The sequence below is a fragment of the Coregonus lavaretus genome (genome assembly GCF_964263955.1).
Source record: "Coregonus lavaretus genome assembly, chromosome: 17".
Lineage (NCBI taxonomy): Eukaryota > Metazoa > Chordata > Actinopteri > Salmoniformes > Salmonidae > Coregonus > Coregonus lavaretus.
The window spans coordinates 2,460,328-2,478,752 of record NC_140004.1 but is presented as its reverse complement, the minus strand read 5'-3'; the positions used below and the strand labels follow the sequence as shown (position 1 = coordinate 2,478,752).

Sequence of the window (18,425 nt, the reverse complement as noted above, 5' to 3'; positions counted from 1 at the left end):
ATCTTTCCAAATATAAAGAAAAAATGGAAGATTAACAAGTGCACAAAAATAAGGCCAAATTACAGAGGAAGAACTTGATGAGGCTATTAAATCCTTTCATTCTGGATAAATGCTGTTTTCTTTTTCTCAGCAATCTACACACAATACCCTATAATGACAAAGCAAAAACAGTGTTTTAGATATGTTTGCCAATTTATTAAAAATAAAAAAACAGAAATACCTTATTTCCATAAGTATTCTGACCCTTTGCTATGAGACTCGAAATTGAGCTCAGGTGCATCCTGTTTCCATTTATCATCCTTGAGATGTTTCTACAACTTGATTGGAGTCCACCTGTGCTAATTTCAATTGATTGGACATGACTTGGAAAGGCACACACCTGTCTATATAAGGTCCAACAGTTGAAAACCAAGCCATAACATCGAAGGAATTGTCCATAGAGCTCCGAGACAGAATTGTGTCGAGGCACAGATCTGGGGAAGGGAGCCTCCCTACTGTTATTTTATTTTCCCTCTCCTTCTTTTTTTCTCAACACTTTTTTGTTGTTGTTTTATTTTACTTTTTTTATTAACAAATAAATGCATTGTTGGTTAAGGGCTGTAAGTAAGCATTTCACTGTAATGTCTGCACCTGTTGTATTCGGCGCATGTGACCAATAAAATGTGATTTGATTTGATTTAATTTGAAGTCTCTGAACGTCCTTTAGTGGCCCAACCAGAGCCTGGACTTGAACCCAATCGAACATCTCTGGAGAGACCTGAAAATAGCAGTGCAGCAATTCTCCCCATCCAACCTGACAGAGCTTGAGAGGATCTGCAGAGAAGATTGGGAGAAACTCCCCAAATACAGTTGTGCCAAGCTTGTAGCGTCATACCCAAGAAGACTCGATGCTGTAATCGCTGCCAAAGGTGCTTCAACAAAGTACTTAGTAAAGGGTCTGAATACTTAAGTAAATTAGCAAACATTTCTAAAAACCTGCTTTTGCTTTGTCATTATTGGGTATTGTGTGTAGATTGATGAGGGGGAAAAAAATGTAATACATTTTAGAATAAGGCTGTAACGCAACAAAATGTGGAAAAAGTCAAGGGGTCTGAATTATTTCCGAATGCACTGTATGTCAAGCCTTTTTTTATATACTCAAAGCTCAATAATTAGCATGTATTAACTACTCCTATAAAAATGGTTGTCTGTCAGGTTCTCAGCAGGAAGGTCTGATTTCAATATTATTAAAACAAGACCCAGATGGCAAATATAAAGTTCCAGTCCATCGAAAAAACTGGAGGCCTCTTACATTTACATTTTAGTCATTTAGCAGACGCTCTTATCCAGAGCGACTTACAGTTAGTGAATAAATATTTTTTTATACTGGCCCCCCGTGGGAAACGAACCCACAACCCTGGCGTTGCAAACGCCATGCTCTATCAACTGAGCTACATCCCTGCCGGCCATTCCCTCCCCTACCCTGGACGACGCTGGGCCAATTGTGTGCCGCCCATGAGTCTCCCGGTCGCGGCCGGCTGCGACAGTGCCTGGATTCGAACCTGGATCTCTAGTGGCACAGTTAGCACTGCAATGCAGTGCCTTAGACCACTGTGCCACTCAGGAGTACACTTCAATGATTTGAATCGAAAATACTAGCGAAATGCATAGCACTCAGAATTGAAAAAGGGTTTACCGGGTTTTGTTCATCCTGATCAGAAAGGTTTTTTACATGAACGATACATTGGAGATAATATATGACAACTAATAGAAATAATAGAACAACATAAAACATCTAAGAAGCCAGGCCTGGTATTTATAGCGGATTTTGAAAAGGCCTTTGATAAAGTAAGACTGGATGTTATACAATGAGGGAAAAAAGTATTTGATCCCCTGCTGATTTTTTACGTTTGCCCACTGACAAAGAAATGATCAGTCTATAATTTTATTGGTAGGTTTATTTGAACAGTGAGAGACAGAATAACAAACAAAAAATCCAGAAAAACGCATGTCAAAAATGTTATAAATTGATTTGTATTTTAATGAGGGAAATAAGTATTTGACCACCTCTCAATCAGAAAGATGTCTGGCTCCCAGGTGTCTTTTATACAGGTAACGAGCTGAGATTAGGAGCACACTCTTAAAGGGAGTTCTCCTAATCTCAGCTTGTTACCTGTATAAAAGACACCTGTCCACAGAAGCAATCAATCAATCAGATTCCAAACTCTCCACCATGGCCAAGACCAAAGAGCTCTCCAAGGATGTCATGGACAAGATTGTAGACCTACACAAGGCTGAAATGGGTTACAAGGTCCACAAGGTGACACCAGTTGGTGCGATTATTCGCAAATGGAAGAAACACAAAATAACTGTCAATCTCCCTCGGCCTGGGGCTCCATGCAAGATCTCACCTCGTGGAGTTGCAATGATCATGAGAACGGTGAGGAATCAGCCCAGAACTACACGAGAGGATCTTGTCAATGATCTCAAGGCAGCTGGGACCATAGTCACCAAGAAAACAATTAGTAACACACTACGCCGTGAAGGACTCAAATCCTGCAGCGCCCGCAAGGTCCCCCTGCTCAAGAAAGCACATATACAGGCCCGTCTGAAGTTTGCCAATGAACATCTGAATGATTCAGTGGAGAACTGGGTGAAAGTGTTGTGGTCAGATGAGACCAAAATCGAGCTCTTTGGCATCAACTCAACTCGCCGTGTTTGGAGGAGGAGGAATGCTGCCTATGACCCCAAGAACACCATCCCCACCGTCAAACATGGAGGTGGAAACATTATGCTTAGGGGGTGTTTTTCTGCTAAGGGGACAGGACAACTTCACTGCATCAAAGGGACGATGGATGGGTCCATGTACCGTCAAATCTTGGGAGAGAACCTCCTTCCCTCAGCCAGGGCATTAAAAATGGGTCGTGGATGGTATTCCAGCATGACAATGACCCAAAACACATGGCCAAGGCAACAAAGGAGTGGCTCAAGAAGAGTGGCCTAGCCAGTCTCCAGACCTTAATCCCATAGGAAATCTGTGGAGGGAGCTGAAGGTTCAAGTTGCCAAACATCAGCCTCGAAACCTTAATGACTTGGAGAAGATCTTTTCTGGACTCTCTGGACTAAAACCTAATTATGATAAGTGTACCATATTACGTATTGGATCTTTAAAAAAATACAACTTTTACATTACCCTGCAGTTTACCTATTTAATGGTCTGACGGTGAAGTAGACATACTTGGTATTCATATCATAAAATATATAAATGAGCTCTCTGCAGTGAATTTCAATACTTGTCTATTTATGGTAAATTACACTGATTAACTCCTTAGTCACATCACAGTTTACTCACTTACTTATGGCGCTGCCTACTCCTGATGATTCGTTTTTCAAATCATATGAGCTAAAAATATTTAGCTTTATCTGGGATGCTAAACCAGACAAGATAAAGTGTGCCTATCTATATAATGAATATGAACTGGGTGGGTTGAGATTATTTAATATAAAAGCACTAAAACTCTCTCTAAAAGCTTCACTTATACAAAAGTTTTACTTGAACCCAAAATGGTTCTCAAGTAGATTACTAAGAAAAGCTCATCCATTGTTTAAAAATGGCCTTTTTGCCTGTCTGTCTCATTTTCAAATAAATTGAAAATGAAACCTTTTTCAAAGTATCTCTCTTTTTCAAACATCATTGCAGAGCTGGGTACAATTCCAATTTCATCCCCCTGAAAAGATAGAAAAATATTACAACAAATATTATGGTTGAACTCAAATGTGCTGGTTGATAAAATACCTGTATTTATGGAAAATATGTTTGAAAAGGGTATTCTGTTTTTAAATGATATTGTAAATTGGAATGGTAGAGTTATGTATTTTATGGTGTTATTGGAATTGTATGGGAAGGTTTGATTACAATTGATTACAGCATTGTCCCCAAAATGGAGGAGACAGGTGGCAGCGGGAGGAGATAGGGAACTGGTCTGTCTGCCCAATATAAAGGATCAAAACTAGCGGAGGAATAAAAATAGCATAAATAGGAAAGTATACCAGTTTCATTTGAGGACCAGGATGTTGACAGCTGTGCCATACAGATTGCAAAATAGCTGGGAAGAGATTTTTGATGTACCGATTCCATGGCACAGGGTATATGAGTTGATATATAAAACAACGCAAGATTCAAGACTTTCAAGGCCTCGGATGGTTGAGGGGCAGCTCTCGGGGAACTATGTGGGGATCTTGGAGGGTTGGTGGTCTGGCGGTTGGGAGCTTGGGCCGGTTGGCCGATAGGTCGCTGGTTCTGGTCCCAGTTTTGACTTGGTGGGAGACCTGTGGACGTGCCCTTGGGCAGGGCGTTGACCCTGGTTGACCCTGGTTGCTTCTGTGGGTCGCTCTGAATGGGAGTATCTGCTATATGACTGAATGTAATGTAAATGTTGAGCGGCTTCACTGTAGGTAGATTGTATGTTTTAATATTCAATAATAATTATATTCAATAATAATAATAATACTTTTTTAAAAGTCTCTGACATCTCAAAAGCACTAAGTCAAGGTCTTTACAGTTTATTAGTGGAATAAGACGTTTGTGATCACTCTGCAGTGTGGATGTATCTAGGCCATACATATTTACATTTTACATTTTAGTCATTTAGCAGACGCTCTTATCCAGAGCGACTTACAGGAGCAATTAGGGTTAAGTGCCTTGCTCAAGGGCACATTTACGTCATTTAGCAGACGCTCTTATCCAGAGCGACTTACAAATTGGTGCATTCACCCTATAGCCAGTGGGATAACCACTTTACCATTTTTTTGGGGGGGGGTAGAAGGATTACTTTATCCTATCCCAGGTATTCCTTAAAGAGGTGGGGTTTCAAATGTCTCCGGAAGGTGGTGAGTGACTCCGCTGTCCTGGCGTCGTGAGGGAGCTTGTTCCACCATTGGGGTGCCAGAGCAGCGAACAGTTTTGACTGGGCTGAGCGGGAACTATGCTTCCGCAGAGGGAGGGGAGCCAGCAGGCCAGAGGTGGATGAACGCAATGCCCTCGTTTGGGTGTAGGGACTGATCAGAGCCTGAAGGTACGGAGGTGCCGTTCCCCTCACTGCTCCATAGGCAAGCACCATGGTCTTGTAACGGATGCGAGCTTTAACTGGAAGCCAGTGGAGTGTGCGGAGGAGGGGGGTGACGTGAGAGAACTTGGGAAGGTTGAACACCAGACGGGCTGCGGCATTCTGGATGAGTTGTAGGGGTTTAATGGCACAGGCAGGGAGCCCAGCCAACAGTGAGTTGCAGTAATCCAGACGGGAGATATCTGGTAAACTTCTCACATGTCCAGAGGGCTGCGAGACACTCCTTTTCTATCTGTGCATAGCGCTTCTTTGCATCTGTGGCAGTACTGGAGAAAAAAAAAGCTACTGGCTTGAACTGTCCATCTTGTTTCTGTAGTAGGACCCCGCCTAACCCATAACTACTGGCATCTGATCTGACTATGGTAGGCTTTGTCATATCATAGAATGCCAGTACAGGTGACTCTGACGAGTTGCTTTACCTTCCTAAAGGCCTCCTCCTGCACTCTTATCCAGAACGACTTACAGTATTGAGTGCATACATTTTAATACTTTTTCATACTGGTCCCCCGTGGGAATCGAACCCACAACCCTGGCGTTGCAAACGCCATGCTCTACCATCTGAGCCACACGGGACCTCCATGTAGTTTCGCACTTGAGCAGCTTGTTGAGTGGTTTGATGACATCGGCTAGACCTGGTAGGTACCTGCCTAGGTAGTGAATCATACCCAGGATCCTCCTCAGATCAGACAAATTACTTGGCGGCTCCCGCTGGGTGATGGCCTGGATCTTGGCCTCATCAAGACAAATGCCATTTTCGTCGATGCAGTGTCCTAGGTAGTTAAGCCGTTTCTGAGGCAGTAAACATTTGTCTGGGTTGAGCTTCAAACCTGCTTTCTCCAATGTGTGTAGGGTTTTCTGGAGTCTCACCTCATGATCCTCTGGTGTGTCTGAGTAAATAAGTATATCATCCAAGTAAATGGCCACGCCTTCTTGGTCCTTTAGGAGCTCTGTCATCTCGCGCTGGAAGATTTCTGGGGCACTACTGATTCCAAATGGAAGTCTGTTGAAATAGTACCTTCCAAAAGGCATTATGAATGTGGTAAGCTTGGTACTCTCTCTGTCTAGTGGCATCTGCCAGAAGCCACATGCTGCATCTAAAATAGAAAACACCTTGGCGCCAGCAAGCTTTGGCAGGATATCGTCTAAGGTGGGTAGAATGTATTTCTCACTTTTCACTGATTTGTTTAACCATATCAGGTCAGCACATACCCTCAGCTGGTCTTTGTTTTTCTTGGGTACCAGGACCATAGGAGCACACCACTCTGTAGGCTCCCTGATATCCTTGATCACACCACTCGCTACCATGCAGTCAAAGCTCCTTATTCGCTTTTGGGAGCATGGGCACTGACACACGTCTGGCTGTGTTTACGCTGTAGGGCACCACATCATCTTTCAGGCTTATTTTGATTGGTTTTATCTTCAGCTTGTCCACCTCTGCGAGGTGAGCACTCTTGAGATGCTTTGTGCTTTTGATCTCTTCTATTCTCTTTACCAAGCCCATTGCAACAGCTACATTACGGCCTAGCAGATGGCTTCCATGCCACCCCTTTATCACATACACTTTGAACCTAAACTGCTGTCCTTTCCAAATAGTAGTAGCTGTAAAGTGACCCATACAGTTCAGTTTACCCCCTGGGCTGTCTATTTTAGTTACTATGCTCTTCAGTAGTGGCATGTTTTTCAGTATGCTATAAGTATTTTCTGATATGACACTTGTATCTGCCACTTTGTCAATCTTAAAGTCTATTGCAGTACCTTTTATTGGCAGTTTCACTGTCCATGCATTGTTTGAGTCATCAACATCTGTGACTTCTCCCAGGAAATGGAACTCATCCTCTTCTCCTCCCTCATTGGGTGCAGTAACCTCGTTGACCGCACGGGAGCGACAAACAACAGCGAAATGCACCCAGCTTCCAACAGTTGCGTCATTCTGCGTTCTTCGCAGCACATATGTCCTCTTTAGCATGTGCCTTACCACATCTGAAGCATTTGCGTCCTGTCATGTTCACATTGTGTCCTTTTGCTTTGGCCCCTTTTTTTTGTCCATGCTCGTTTCTGTGTCTGTTTCTCATTGTGCATTGTGGATTTGTATGCTAGTTCACTGAGCTGTGCACTGTTAGCATTAGCCCCTTGTTTGCTAATATGCCCCTTTACTTGTTCTGACTGCCTCACAAGCTCTGCTACTTCGTTCAGCATCAAGTCAGGCATTAGTTGAAGCTTCTCTGACAGCTCCTTATCTAATATCCCTATGACCAACCTGTCACTGATATTTTCGTTCTTGGCAGTGTCGAAAGCGAATGTATCAGCTATCTCTTGTAGGCTTCTGATGTATTCCTAGGTGGTTTCCGTAGGCTTTTGGGTGTGCTGATGAAAGTGGGCCCTTTCATGAGTAGTGTTCACTTTGGGCACAAACTAATTGTCCAGTTTGTCCTGAAAACCTGTTCAGCTTCTTTCCCCAGAGAATTGAGCAGAGTACAAATCTGTACCTCTCCATCCTCTTTGTTTAGCTTAGTTGCTATCCTGTAACGATGAAATCGTTGGTGCCATTCTGACCAGTGTTCTGGGCGACTGAAGTCAACGTTTTCTGGAGGTGGAAACTTAGCCATCGTTGCTGATCTTCTGACACCATGTAGTGTTATGCTTTATATGAAGAATCCAGAGGTGAATATCACTTTGGTTGACTTTAATGAAACAATAAGTAACATAACACAGGAGACTGTCTTCACTGGACTTGTTACGACGGATGCATGCGGACCGACTTGCCCAATCGCTTTTTATATGATGTCATGAATATACTTGTGCCATGCGCTATAATACTATTGTTCCAATACAACACAGGAGGTAGTGAACGAGGGACGTAACCATAGTGACTGAACGTATCTGAACGTCAGGTTGTATCAGAAGCAATCTTGTGTGTTTTTAACCACAGCACCGCCACCACTTTACAGGAGCATATTGAACCTTTTCTCTCTGTTATTCTCGAAGGTTTATTTTTATTTTTACAAAGGCCAGCATAAGTTCAGAGCAGGAGAAATATATTTTTTTTGGGGAGAACCAATGTAATACTCACATTTTGATGGAGCGGTTCCCTGCTGGGTTTCAGATGGATGTTATTTAGTAGTGAGAGATAGGTCACGACGAATCGCAGCTTCAACACTTTCCCATTTCTACCAGAGGCTCAACACTTGCTTCTCTGCTCAGGTTGACGTTTATTGTCATGAGTCTTGCTCTGGAGGCAGAACTGAGTGGTTTCTGCTAGATGGGCCAGCTGCAAAGTAAAATTGTCTATATCGTCAAAATGTATGAAAACAAACAGTAGCTTAATTTAAGGTGAAGGTTAGGCATTAGGGTTAGCAGTATGGTTAGGTTTCAAATCTGATTTTATGACTTCAAGGATGTGCCAGCTAGTGACCACTCTGCAGAGCTGCCTCCAGTACGAGTCATCTCAATAAATGCCAACCTGCGACACTTGCAGTGCCTTCCTCTGCAATCTCTCTCAGTCCGATCACTAACCCCCAGAACCCACAATCCCTCTCACCTCCCACTCTCCCAGGGGTCTGAAGCTATGTTGCTCTAAGTTTTACAGTCTCCTCTTCACCTTAGCTTATACCAATCCACTTGAGCCCTGTCAAATGCCCAGTCGTGCCTGTCAAATCTCCCCTGAAAGATTCAGGGACATTACAGAGGATTATCTCCAGGGGAATACAGTCTACAGTGGCACTTTCCTCCATGTTCCCTCTCTAATTGGGAGAAGGGAGAAGTGGCCGCTGCTGCCAAGTGGACTGTGACGGCTCCGCCAGTAGCAAGAGTATAGCACACACACATGCACACACATATGCAAACACACACACACACCCTCCCTTCCTGTTCTCCCTCCTCTCTCTCCTACTGTACACAGGGGTCTATGTGATGGGTTGGGCTGGGCCTACCTGGACATATGATATTCCTTCCCAGACAAAGACTAGATACCTGCCAACCTGCTTCAGGAGTGGCTGAAGGAGATGCTAACATACATACAGTACCTTCGGAAAGTATTCAGACCACTTGACTTTTTCCACATTTTGTTAAATTACAGCCTTATTCTAAAATATTTTTTTTTGTTTTATCCCTAAGAAATCTACACACAATACCCCATAAAGACTAAGTGAAAACAGGTTTTTAGACATTTTTGCTAATGTATTATAAATAAAAAACAGAAATACCTTATTTACATAAGTAAAGACCCTTTGCTATGATACTCAAAATTGAGCGCAGGTGCATCCTGTTCCCATTGATCATCCTTGAGATGTTTCTACAACTTGATTGGAGTCCACCTGTGGTAAATTCAATTGGTTGGACATGATTTGGAAAGTCACACACCTGTCTATATAAGGTCCCACAGTTGACAGTGCATGTCAGAGCAAAAACCAAGCCATGGGGTTGAAGGAATTGTTCAGCTCCGAGACAGGATTGTGTCGAGGCACATATCTGGGGAAGGGTACCAAAAAATGTCTGCAGAATTGAAGTTCCCCAAGAACACAGTGGCCTCCATCATTCTTAAATGGAAGAAGTCTGGAACCATCAAGACTCTTCCTAGAACTGGCCGCCTGGCCAAACTGAGCAATCGGGGGAGAAGGGCCTTGGTCAGGGAGGTGTCCAAGAACCCGATGGTCACTCTGACAGAGCTCTAGACTTCCTCTGTGGAGATGGGAGAACCTTCCAGAAGGACAACTATCTCTGCAGCACTCCACCAATCAGGCCCTTATTGTAGAGTGGCCAGACTGAAGCCACTCCTCAGTAAAAGGCACATGACAACAGGACAACGACCCTAAGCACACAGCCAAAATGAAAGAAAGTCAGGAATCAACGCAATTGCGCATTAGATGAAGGGGTGGTGGGGACAAATTCAATATTCTTCTAAATGACTAAAACCAAATCAAACTGTGTAGAAATGATAATGAACCTACATTTATACTGTTTCTTGACAGTGTCCAGCTCGCTAATAATCACCTAAATTAAAGCTAGAGAGTCAGGTAGTATCAAAAATTCAAACAACGATGGATAGAGGACTGTCTTTAGAAAATGTTGACACAGAGGAAATATAACACATTTTCAGTGCGGCCCTCCAGAGCTCGTTGAAGAACGAACACGGCCCCCGGGGCAAAATTAGTTTGACACCCCTGGTGTAGATTATGTTATCTCTGCATTTCTGAGAACTGCCATTGTGGGCCCAATGGGTGATGGGGAGGTTATTATAGCAGTGAGAATGTAAGTTTGTTGCTGCAGAGTCTGATAATGTGTGCTACTAACTAATGAGTGCCGTAGGGACAAAATTGACGGAAAGCGTCAGAGTGTGTGCGTGTGTGTGTAATGGGCATACGACTCTGGATCAACACTGGCGCGTGTTTAAGCGGTCACTATCGCTGTTAGATACGTGAGTGGAGTGGCGGAGGAAGCTTTGATCTATGCTCATCCTCCGAGGACTTCATTGGAATCCATCCTGTTCTCTATCTCCAGTGTTCGCTCTCTCTCTCTCTCTCTCTTTGTCTTTGAGACTGCAAATTAAAAAGGGATTGAAATGAGGGATGGCATTGAAAATATGGGGAAAGAGAGAGCTTCTTCACATGATTAATCCCCAACTCCTCCCTCATATTAAATACTGTACACACTTGCACATAAGCATAGACCAGGGATCATCAACTGAATTCAGCCGCGGGCTGATTTTTTTCTTAAGTGGATGGTCAGGGGGCTGGAACATAATTACAAATAATTTTTTGACTGCAAATTGACTGCAAGACGCCCAAACAGATATAATATTTGACTAAAACAATCATTTCAAACCTTGCTTACATTTGTATATGATCACATATAAAGTGCCTTCGGAAAGTATTCAGACCCCTTGACTTTTTCCACATTTTGTTAGGTTACTATCACGTTTCAGGAGAAGACCCAGATGCAGACAGTGTCGAAGTAACAAAAGTTTATTACAAAAACAGGGGGCAGGCAAACGCAAGGTCAAGTGCAGAGGTCGTAAATCCAGATCATAGTCCAAAAGGTACTGAACAGCAGGCAGTCTAAGGATCAGGGCAGGCAGAGTTCAATAATACAGGGTGGGGTAACAAGGTACAGAATGGCAGGCAGGCTCAGGGTCAGGGCAGGCAGAATGGTCAAAACAGGGAAAACTAGAAAACAGGAACTTCAGAAAGACAGGAGCAAGGGGGAAATGCTGGTAGGCTTGACGAAACAAAACGAACTGACAACAGACAAACAGAGAACACAGGTATAAATACACTGGGGAAGATGGGCGACACATGGAGGGGGGTGGAGACAATCACAAAGACAGGTGAAACAGATCAGGGTGTGACAGTTGCAGCCTTATTCTAAAATTGATTACATTGTTTTTTTCCATCATCAATCTACACACAATACCCAATAAAGACAAAGCAAAAACAGGTTTCTATAAATGTTTTTTAATTTATAAAAAAATTAAAAACGGAAATATCACATTTACATAAGTATTCAGAACCTTTACTCAGTACTTTGTTGAAGCACCTTTGGCAGCGATTACAACCTCGAGCCTTGGCACACCTGTATTTGGGGAGTTTCTCCCATTCTTCTCTGCAGATCCTCTCAAGCTCTGTCAGGTTGAATGGGGAGCGTTGCTGCACAGCTATTTTCTAGTCTCTCCAAAGATGTTAGATCGGGTTCAAGTCCGGGCTCTGGCTGGGCCACTAAAGGACATTCAGAGACTTGTCCCGAAGCCACTCCTGCATTGTCTTGGCTGTGTGGTTAGTCTTTAGGTGCCTTTTGGCAAACTCCAAGCAGGCTTTCATGTGCCTTTTACTGAGGAAAGGCTTCCGTCTGGCCACTCTAACATAAAGGCCTGATTGGTGGAGTGCTGCAGAGATGGTTGTCCTTCTGGATGGTTCTCCCATCTCCACAGAGGAACTCTAGAGCTCTGTCAGAGTGACCATCGGGTTCTTGGTCACCTCCCTGACCAAGGCCCTTCTCCCCTGATTGCTCAGTTTGACTGGGCTGCCAGCTCTAGGAAGAGTCTTGGTGGTTCCAAGCTTCCTCCATTTAAGAATGATGGAGGCCACTGTATTCTTGGGGACCTTCAATGCTGCAAAACCTTTTTTGTACCCTTCTCCAGATCTGTGCCTCGACACAATCCTGTCTCGGAGCTCTACTGACAATTCCTTCGACCTCATGGCTTGGTTTTTGCTCTGACATGCTCTGTCAACTGTGGGACCTTATATAGATAGGTGTGTGCCTTTCCAAATCATGTCCAATCAATTGAATTTACCACAGGTGGACACCAATCAAGTTGTAGAAACATCTCAAGGATGATCAATGGAAACAGGATGCACCTGAGCTCAATTTCGAGTCTCATAGCAAAGGGTCTGAATTCTTATGTAAATAAGGTATTTCTGTTTTTTATATTTAATAAATTAGCAAAAAATAAATATAAATCAGTTTTTGCTTTGTCATTATGGGGTTTTGTGTGTAGAATGCTGAGGATATAAAAATTAATTTAAACAAATGGTCTGAGTACTTTCTGAAGGCACTGTATCTCTCTATTATGCGTGGGAATACTTTGGTACATATTTCCAAAATGAAAATCACTTGGAGCTGATTTGCTGATGTTTTTAGGCTTCTATGTCCAACAATTTGTGTGTTTGTGTGTCAGAACATTTGGGGGGCCAAATAAAATAATCAGCGGACCAAATTCGGCCCATGGGCCGCCAGTTGGGGAACCCTGGCGTAGACCAACACACACTAGCATGGAAGCACAAATGAAATACAAATGTGCATAAAGAGATATTACAGACTCAACCAGAGAAGCAAGAGGCCCCGAGCGCATCATCAGTTTGGTCCAAAGTCCAGTGAGGATGTAAAATCACAAAGTTAAGTGCTTGGGGTACTCTCAGGAAAGTTCATATGTTTTTACTGCAGCCTCTAAAGAGGTTAGGGTTAAGCACTTTGCAGAGCAGCACAGCTCCTTGTGTCTGGTGGGTATATGCGTGCATGTGTGTGCTTGTGTTTGCGTGCGTGCGTGCGTGTATGTGTGTGCATGCGTGTGTGTGTGAATCCATGCATGTGTGCATGTGTTTGTGTGAGTGAGCCCACGTGCTTTTGTGTAAACTGGGTTTAACGGGTGGAGGAAACTACCGTGTATGAGTATATCAGAGAGTTCCCCTGAAGACTTCCTGATTGCTGTTTCTAACCTCCTCAGGACCCTCTAGAAACAGGCTTTTTGGACCAATGCTGGGGGGACTCAAAGGCCCACTGTGTCTCCCCCTGCCACACAGTTGGCTGGGGCTGAGGATGCTAGCCCTGGTTAAACTAGAGACAGAGAGGGGCATTCTCCTCCCCATCGTAACACCTTTCTCCTCTCTCTATGAGTCACTGGCTCAAGCCTCAGGGAATGATGCATGTGCTTCCCTGACATGGTTGGCCAGAGTTGTGGGTTCGATTCTCACGGGGGACCAGTATGAAAAAATGTATGCACTCACTAACTGTAAGTCGCTCTGGATAAGAGCGTCTGCTAAATGACTAATATGTAATATATGTATATATGTAATATGTAATATGTGTACCGAACAGCCCCCTTTGAGGGAAGTGTAATGGACAATGCACGTGTGGAGGTAACAGGAGAGTCCTGCTGGCACAGCCAGACCCAGCCGTGAGGAAGCAGAGACACATCAGAGAATACAGTAGCATTAATATAGCATCATACTGCAGTTCAGCTTTTAGCTGCGAATGGATAAAAAAATACAAAAAAAACATACTTATACTGACATAACCCAACCCTCTGATCAAGCATCAACAATACATTTTAAAAATCTAACTTTTTGTCTCTGTGTGTGTAGACGTTAATACACTGTGTTCTCTGTTTCCATAGTGAATGGCGGCTGGTCGACGTGGACAGAGTGGTCGGTGTGTAACAGTCGCTGTGGCCGTGGTTACCAGAAGCGTACCCGCAGCTGTACCAACCCGGCCCCGCTCAACGGAGGAGCCCCCTGTGACGGACAGGCCATCCAGAAGCTGGCCTGCACCTCCCTCTGCACTGGTATGGACACATACATTTCTGCTCTGTTCTATTTTATCCTGTTCTATTTCATTCCATTCCAATATATTATCTTACAGTATACGTAAAAATGTACGCGCACATGACTGTAAGTCGCTTTGGATAAAAGCGTCTGCTAAATGGCATATTAATATTAATATTAATAGTATATTGTGTCCTGTTTTATGCTATGCTATACTACTCCATTTAACTCTGTATTATATTTTATTATATTATATTCTATTTAGTTATATTATTTTAGTGCAGTATGACTTTCTTAGCCTTATTAACTTTATGGATCTTGTATCCCAGTGAACCTTGTATCTCTCTCTCTCCCCCTTACAGTGGACGGACTGTGGACTAAGTGGAGTAAGTGGTCTATTTGTGGTACAGAGTGCACTCACTGGCGCAGGAGAGAATGCACTGCCCCTGCACCCAAAAATGGAGGCAAGGACTGTGAGGGTATGGTCCTACAGTCCCAAAACTGTACTGATGGACTCTGTATGCAGAGTGAGTACATGTCCTCCCCCATCTTATTCTCCTCCTCCTCCTCCTCCTCCTCACTGGCTCTGTTATCCTGTGAAGTATATTCTCACCTACTTTCCTCTACTCCCCTACACACATAACATCACAAATACACTGACAGAATGAATGACAGACACTGTATACACCATTTCTTACTTACAAAACAAAGTAGGCTACAAGATCTGTGAGCATGTTTGCCTAACATGTGAATGTAAAACTTTTTATCCTTTAAAATGTGTCCGTTGGTGCACAGTATTGTTCAACAATTGTTAACACAAGATGCAGATATTGAACATTAAAGTTTGAATGTGAGGTGTCCATATTAGGACAGACTCAGATTGAGAGTGTCCATAAGGTGTCCATATTAGGACAGCCTCAGATTGAGGCTGTCCTAATATGGACACCATATTCCTGTACTGTAGGGGCTTAACTTCAAACCATAAACGACTGATGTCATTGCCTGAGTTACAGGCCTTGTTTTCATGCAGTTTACAGAAAAGATAATGACAGATGAAGACTATGTACGAGCTAGCATAACTCTCAACCCCTTCGGAATTATAGTGATGTTTGACCCCAATAAAACAAACAGCAATCTTCAAACCCCATGGAAAATTGGGCCTCAAAGTCATAATAACATAAATAGTGTGACTCTTTTCCAAGAGAAGGCAATTATGTGTTGACTTGCGGTTAAACTATCTTGTTACTGTATTTACCAACCAGGCATTTGTCTCCAAAAGTGAAAACCAAAGTGAAAACACTGGATACCACATCATCTCTGCTTATTAACTGTAATAATGCTATCAATTATTGTTAAAGGAATACTATACTCCAAAATTATTTTGGGGTATTTCATTAATTGGTCCACTGTTAATACAACTCCCAAAAATGGTGCATGTCAGAAGTCAAGTTTTCAAATAGACCCCTTTCAATACAGAGCAAAAACTGCTATGATCGTGGGTTTTGCATCATATGATGCACTCCCTTTAGACGAGGCAGTTGTGGCTATGCTGTAGATATTATTTTGTAGAAATATGTTTTTAAGACTCTCATTGAAGACTCGAGTTTGGTTTTATACACTACAATATTTATAACTATAGTTGTCTCTGCTGCATCCCCCTGGACCTGTTTTTAAAATGTATTTATTCTTTATTTATCCAGGTGAATTCCATTGAGATATGAATCTCTTTCACAAGGGAGCCCTGGTCAAAAACGATGCAGCAACAGTATAGAATAAAATACCATACATCATGGAATTAAATGCAACTTACTACAACAACAACAACAACAACAACAACAACAACAACAACAACAACAAAACAACAAATACATAAAACATACTGTATACTCTCATGGTTTTACAGGACACCAACATATTATCTGTTGAAGCAAGTACACTTCAGTATTCAGGGTTTGTAACAAACTCTGAAAGTCACACAGAGGTATTGCAGTTAAGCATTCTTCTGCAACATGATCCATCACCATGGGGCATAATACTGTAACATTTTGACTGTGTTCTCTAACTGTTCTCAAAGGTCCACTAAACAAGTGTAACAGAGAGATAGAATCACCCACAGACTGATCAGTGTAAAGCCTAATTTATACCCTACTCAGTATGAAAAGCAAGACCTACAATTAACTACACAAAATGGCAACTCCGCGTAGTTGTGTAGCAGAAATATGTAGATGTGTGCACCCTCGGAATGTATTGCTTAACAGATGTACGCAAGATCGCCATTTGGCATAGCTAATTGCGTTCTTGTGTTGCGAACAATTGTAAGGTGTAAATTAGACTTAAGGAATTCCCCACTCCTCTTAGAAAGCTCTAGTCACTCTGACTGCTGTGTTACATTGACAAAAGCAGCATGAAATTCCACATTTATTAGACATTAAACCTCTAATGGATTTGACACATTTAAAGGAAATCTTATAAATCCATGCATGTTGTCAGGGAAGCCTTAGAAAATTCTAGCACAATACCCATATCCTGATCATTAGTCTTACTATGCATTTACACAATCATTGTGATTGATTCCACCGGGAACCATAAGAGATCCGTCTGGCCATATTTTGTGGATGCACAGCACTGCTGCCCATAGTTTAAATACCCTCACTGGGCTTGTGAGATCCACAGCCACTGCATTAAGTCCCAACTAGATGGATCGGCAGTTCTCTGAATATAAAACCCATAACAGTATAGAGTTAGCATTGCTTTCCCAGATAGATTATTGTGCTTTTTTAAGAGGCTGAGCCCTGGCTATCTCTGCACTGATTACAGTTTCCTCCAATATTTAGGAGAAATCCATGATCCTGCAAGCAATAAATATGATTCAGATATGATCCTAAAATATATCACCCCTCTCTTATGGTTTCATAGACTGAGCATCTTGATAGACTCATTTTAATGCAAACGTGTTAATAATTGCTATCAGATTCTTTGATTGCAGTCTTTGAATAATTTGTGTATAGGCTATGTCCCTTCCCGTTCCTTCAAAAAACATAATTGTCTCTTAAAATAACAATTCTTTAAATTCATTTTATTACTCTTTTCCATTTCCATGATATTAAACATAAAACGTAAGGCTGGGAGGAGTTTATGAAAATCGGACGTTTTTTGCCTTGAACATTTTGAAAACTAGTCGAGTAGAGTAGCGCTTGATGCCTCTGATAGTGCTCTATAATCGACTGTTCTCTGGCTACTGTACTGACAGGCACTTTCCTGCTTTCTTCCTCTTTCCCCTCTAAAGTTTTACAATAACAAAACCTGAGTAGTTTAAATCCATTTGACCTCCGTCCACCTCACCTCAAGTATTTTCCTCTCTCGTCCATTTCTCTGTGTTGGATTTAAGAAGCTTTTGTTACTCTGCTCTCAGACAGATGCCATTTTTCATCGACGGAGTGGACTAGACAACCAGCACTGTATTAGCATAGAAAAAATACCCTTACTGTGTGCCTATTTCACTTGTCTTTCCTATGGGTCTGGGTTTGATTTATTTATTAGCTGTTTCAAATTATACAGACTGAATAAAACACATTTGAAAGAAACTGTACCCAGCTAACAAATGTTGTTCCTTGTTTGAATATAAAGTCAAAAGGCCATTAGCAGTACATGGCAGGATCATGTTTCTCATGTGCAGAATGTTGATGGGTGCTGATACCTATAACCACAGTGTTAGAGTAGTTGTTTGGGAATGGTGCCCTGTGAAAATAAGATATTTTGTGTTGCTCAGGGAAGGTTTGTCTTTTGGGAGTGTATCTATACAAGGAAGTAAGGTTCCTTAGCAATAGCCACTTTGACAAGATACAAGAGCTATACTTTCTACAGTATATGAACAGCTTTTCATAAATGTAATATATGTACGGTAGATAAGTTGGCTACCAAAGTATACACAGCTTTCTGTATGGTGACAGGATTTTACTTTTTAGGAGTGGTTGTGCTTTGCACTAATGATTTAGCTAGCTACTCTAGGCTGTTTCAGCACTCCCAAAACTATGTTGCTATTAAATAAATACTAGTGCAATACAGCATATAAAGGTCTCTATTTCTTATTGCTAATTTCCTGTGTCTTTTCCCACTCTGAGTTCAGTCCTTCGCTCGTTGTTGTCAACTCCTTTTCCCTTTGTGTTTAAAAGTCACGGTGTCCATATTATGACACTCAAGTCCTGCTGTGATTGAGGTTGTCCTAATATGGACACCTTACACTGTCTTTCATCTTCTCCTCATGTTGTGTTTTGGACACAGGAGTTTG

The 18,425-nt window shown here is 42.3% G+C and overlaps 1 protein-coding gene across 1 annotated transcript in view; it reads left to right on the top strand.

Annotated features, from left to right (window-relative positions):
- The window catches only part of LOC311144279 (netrin receptor UNC5C-like), a gene marked incomplete at its 3' end in the record, with an annotated part of 327,628 nt that overhangs the window by 248,717 nt on the left and 60,486 nt on the right, over positions 1–18,425 (top strand). The window contains exons 6-7 of the mRNA XM_084180292.1: positions 13,990–14,157; positions 14,500–14,733. Of these exons, the coding sequence (XP_084036418.1) occupies positions 13,990–14,157; positions 14,500–14,733 (402 nt within the window). The remainder of the gene's footprint in view (positions 1–13,989; positions 14,158–14,499; positions 14,734–18,425) is intronic.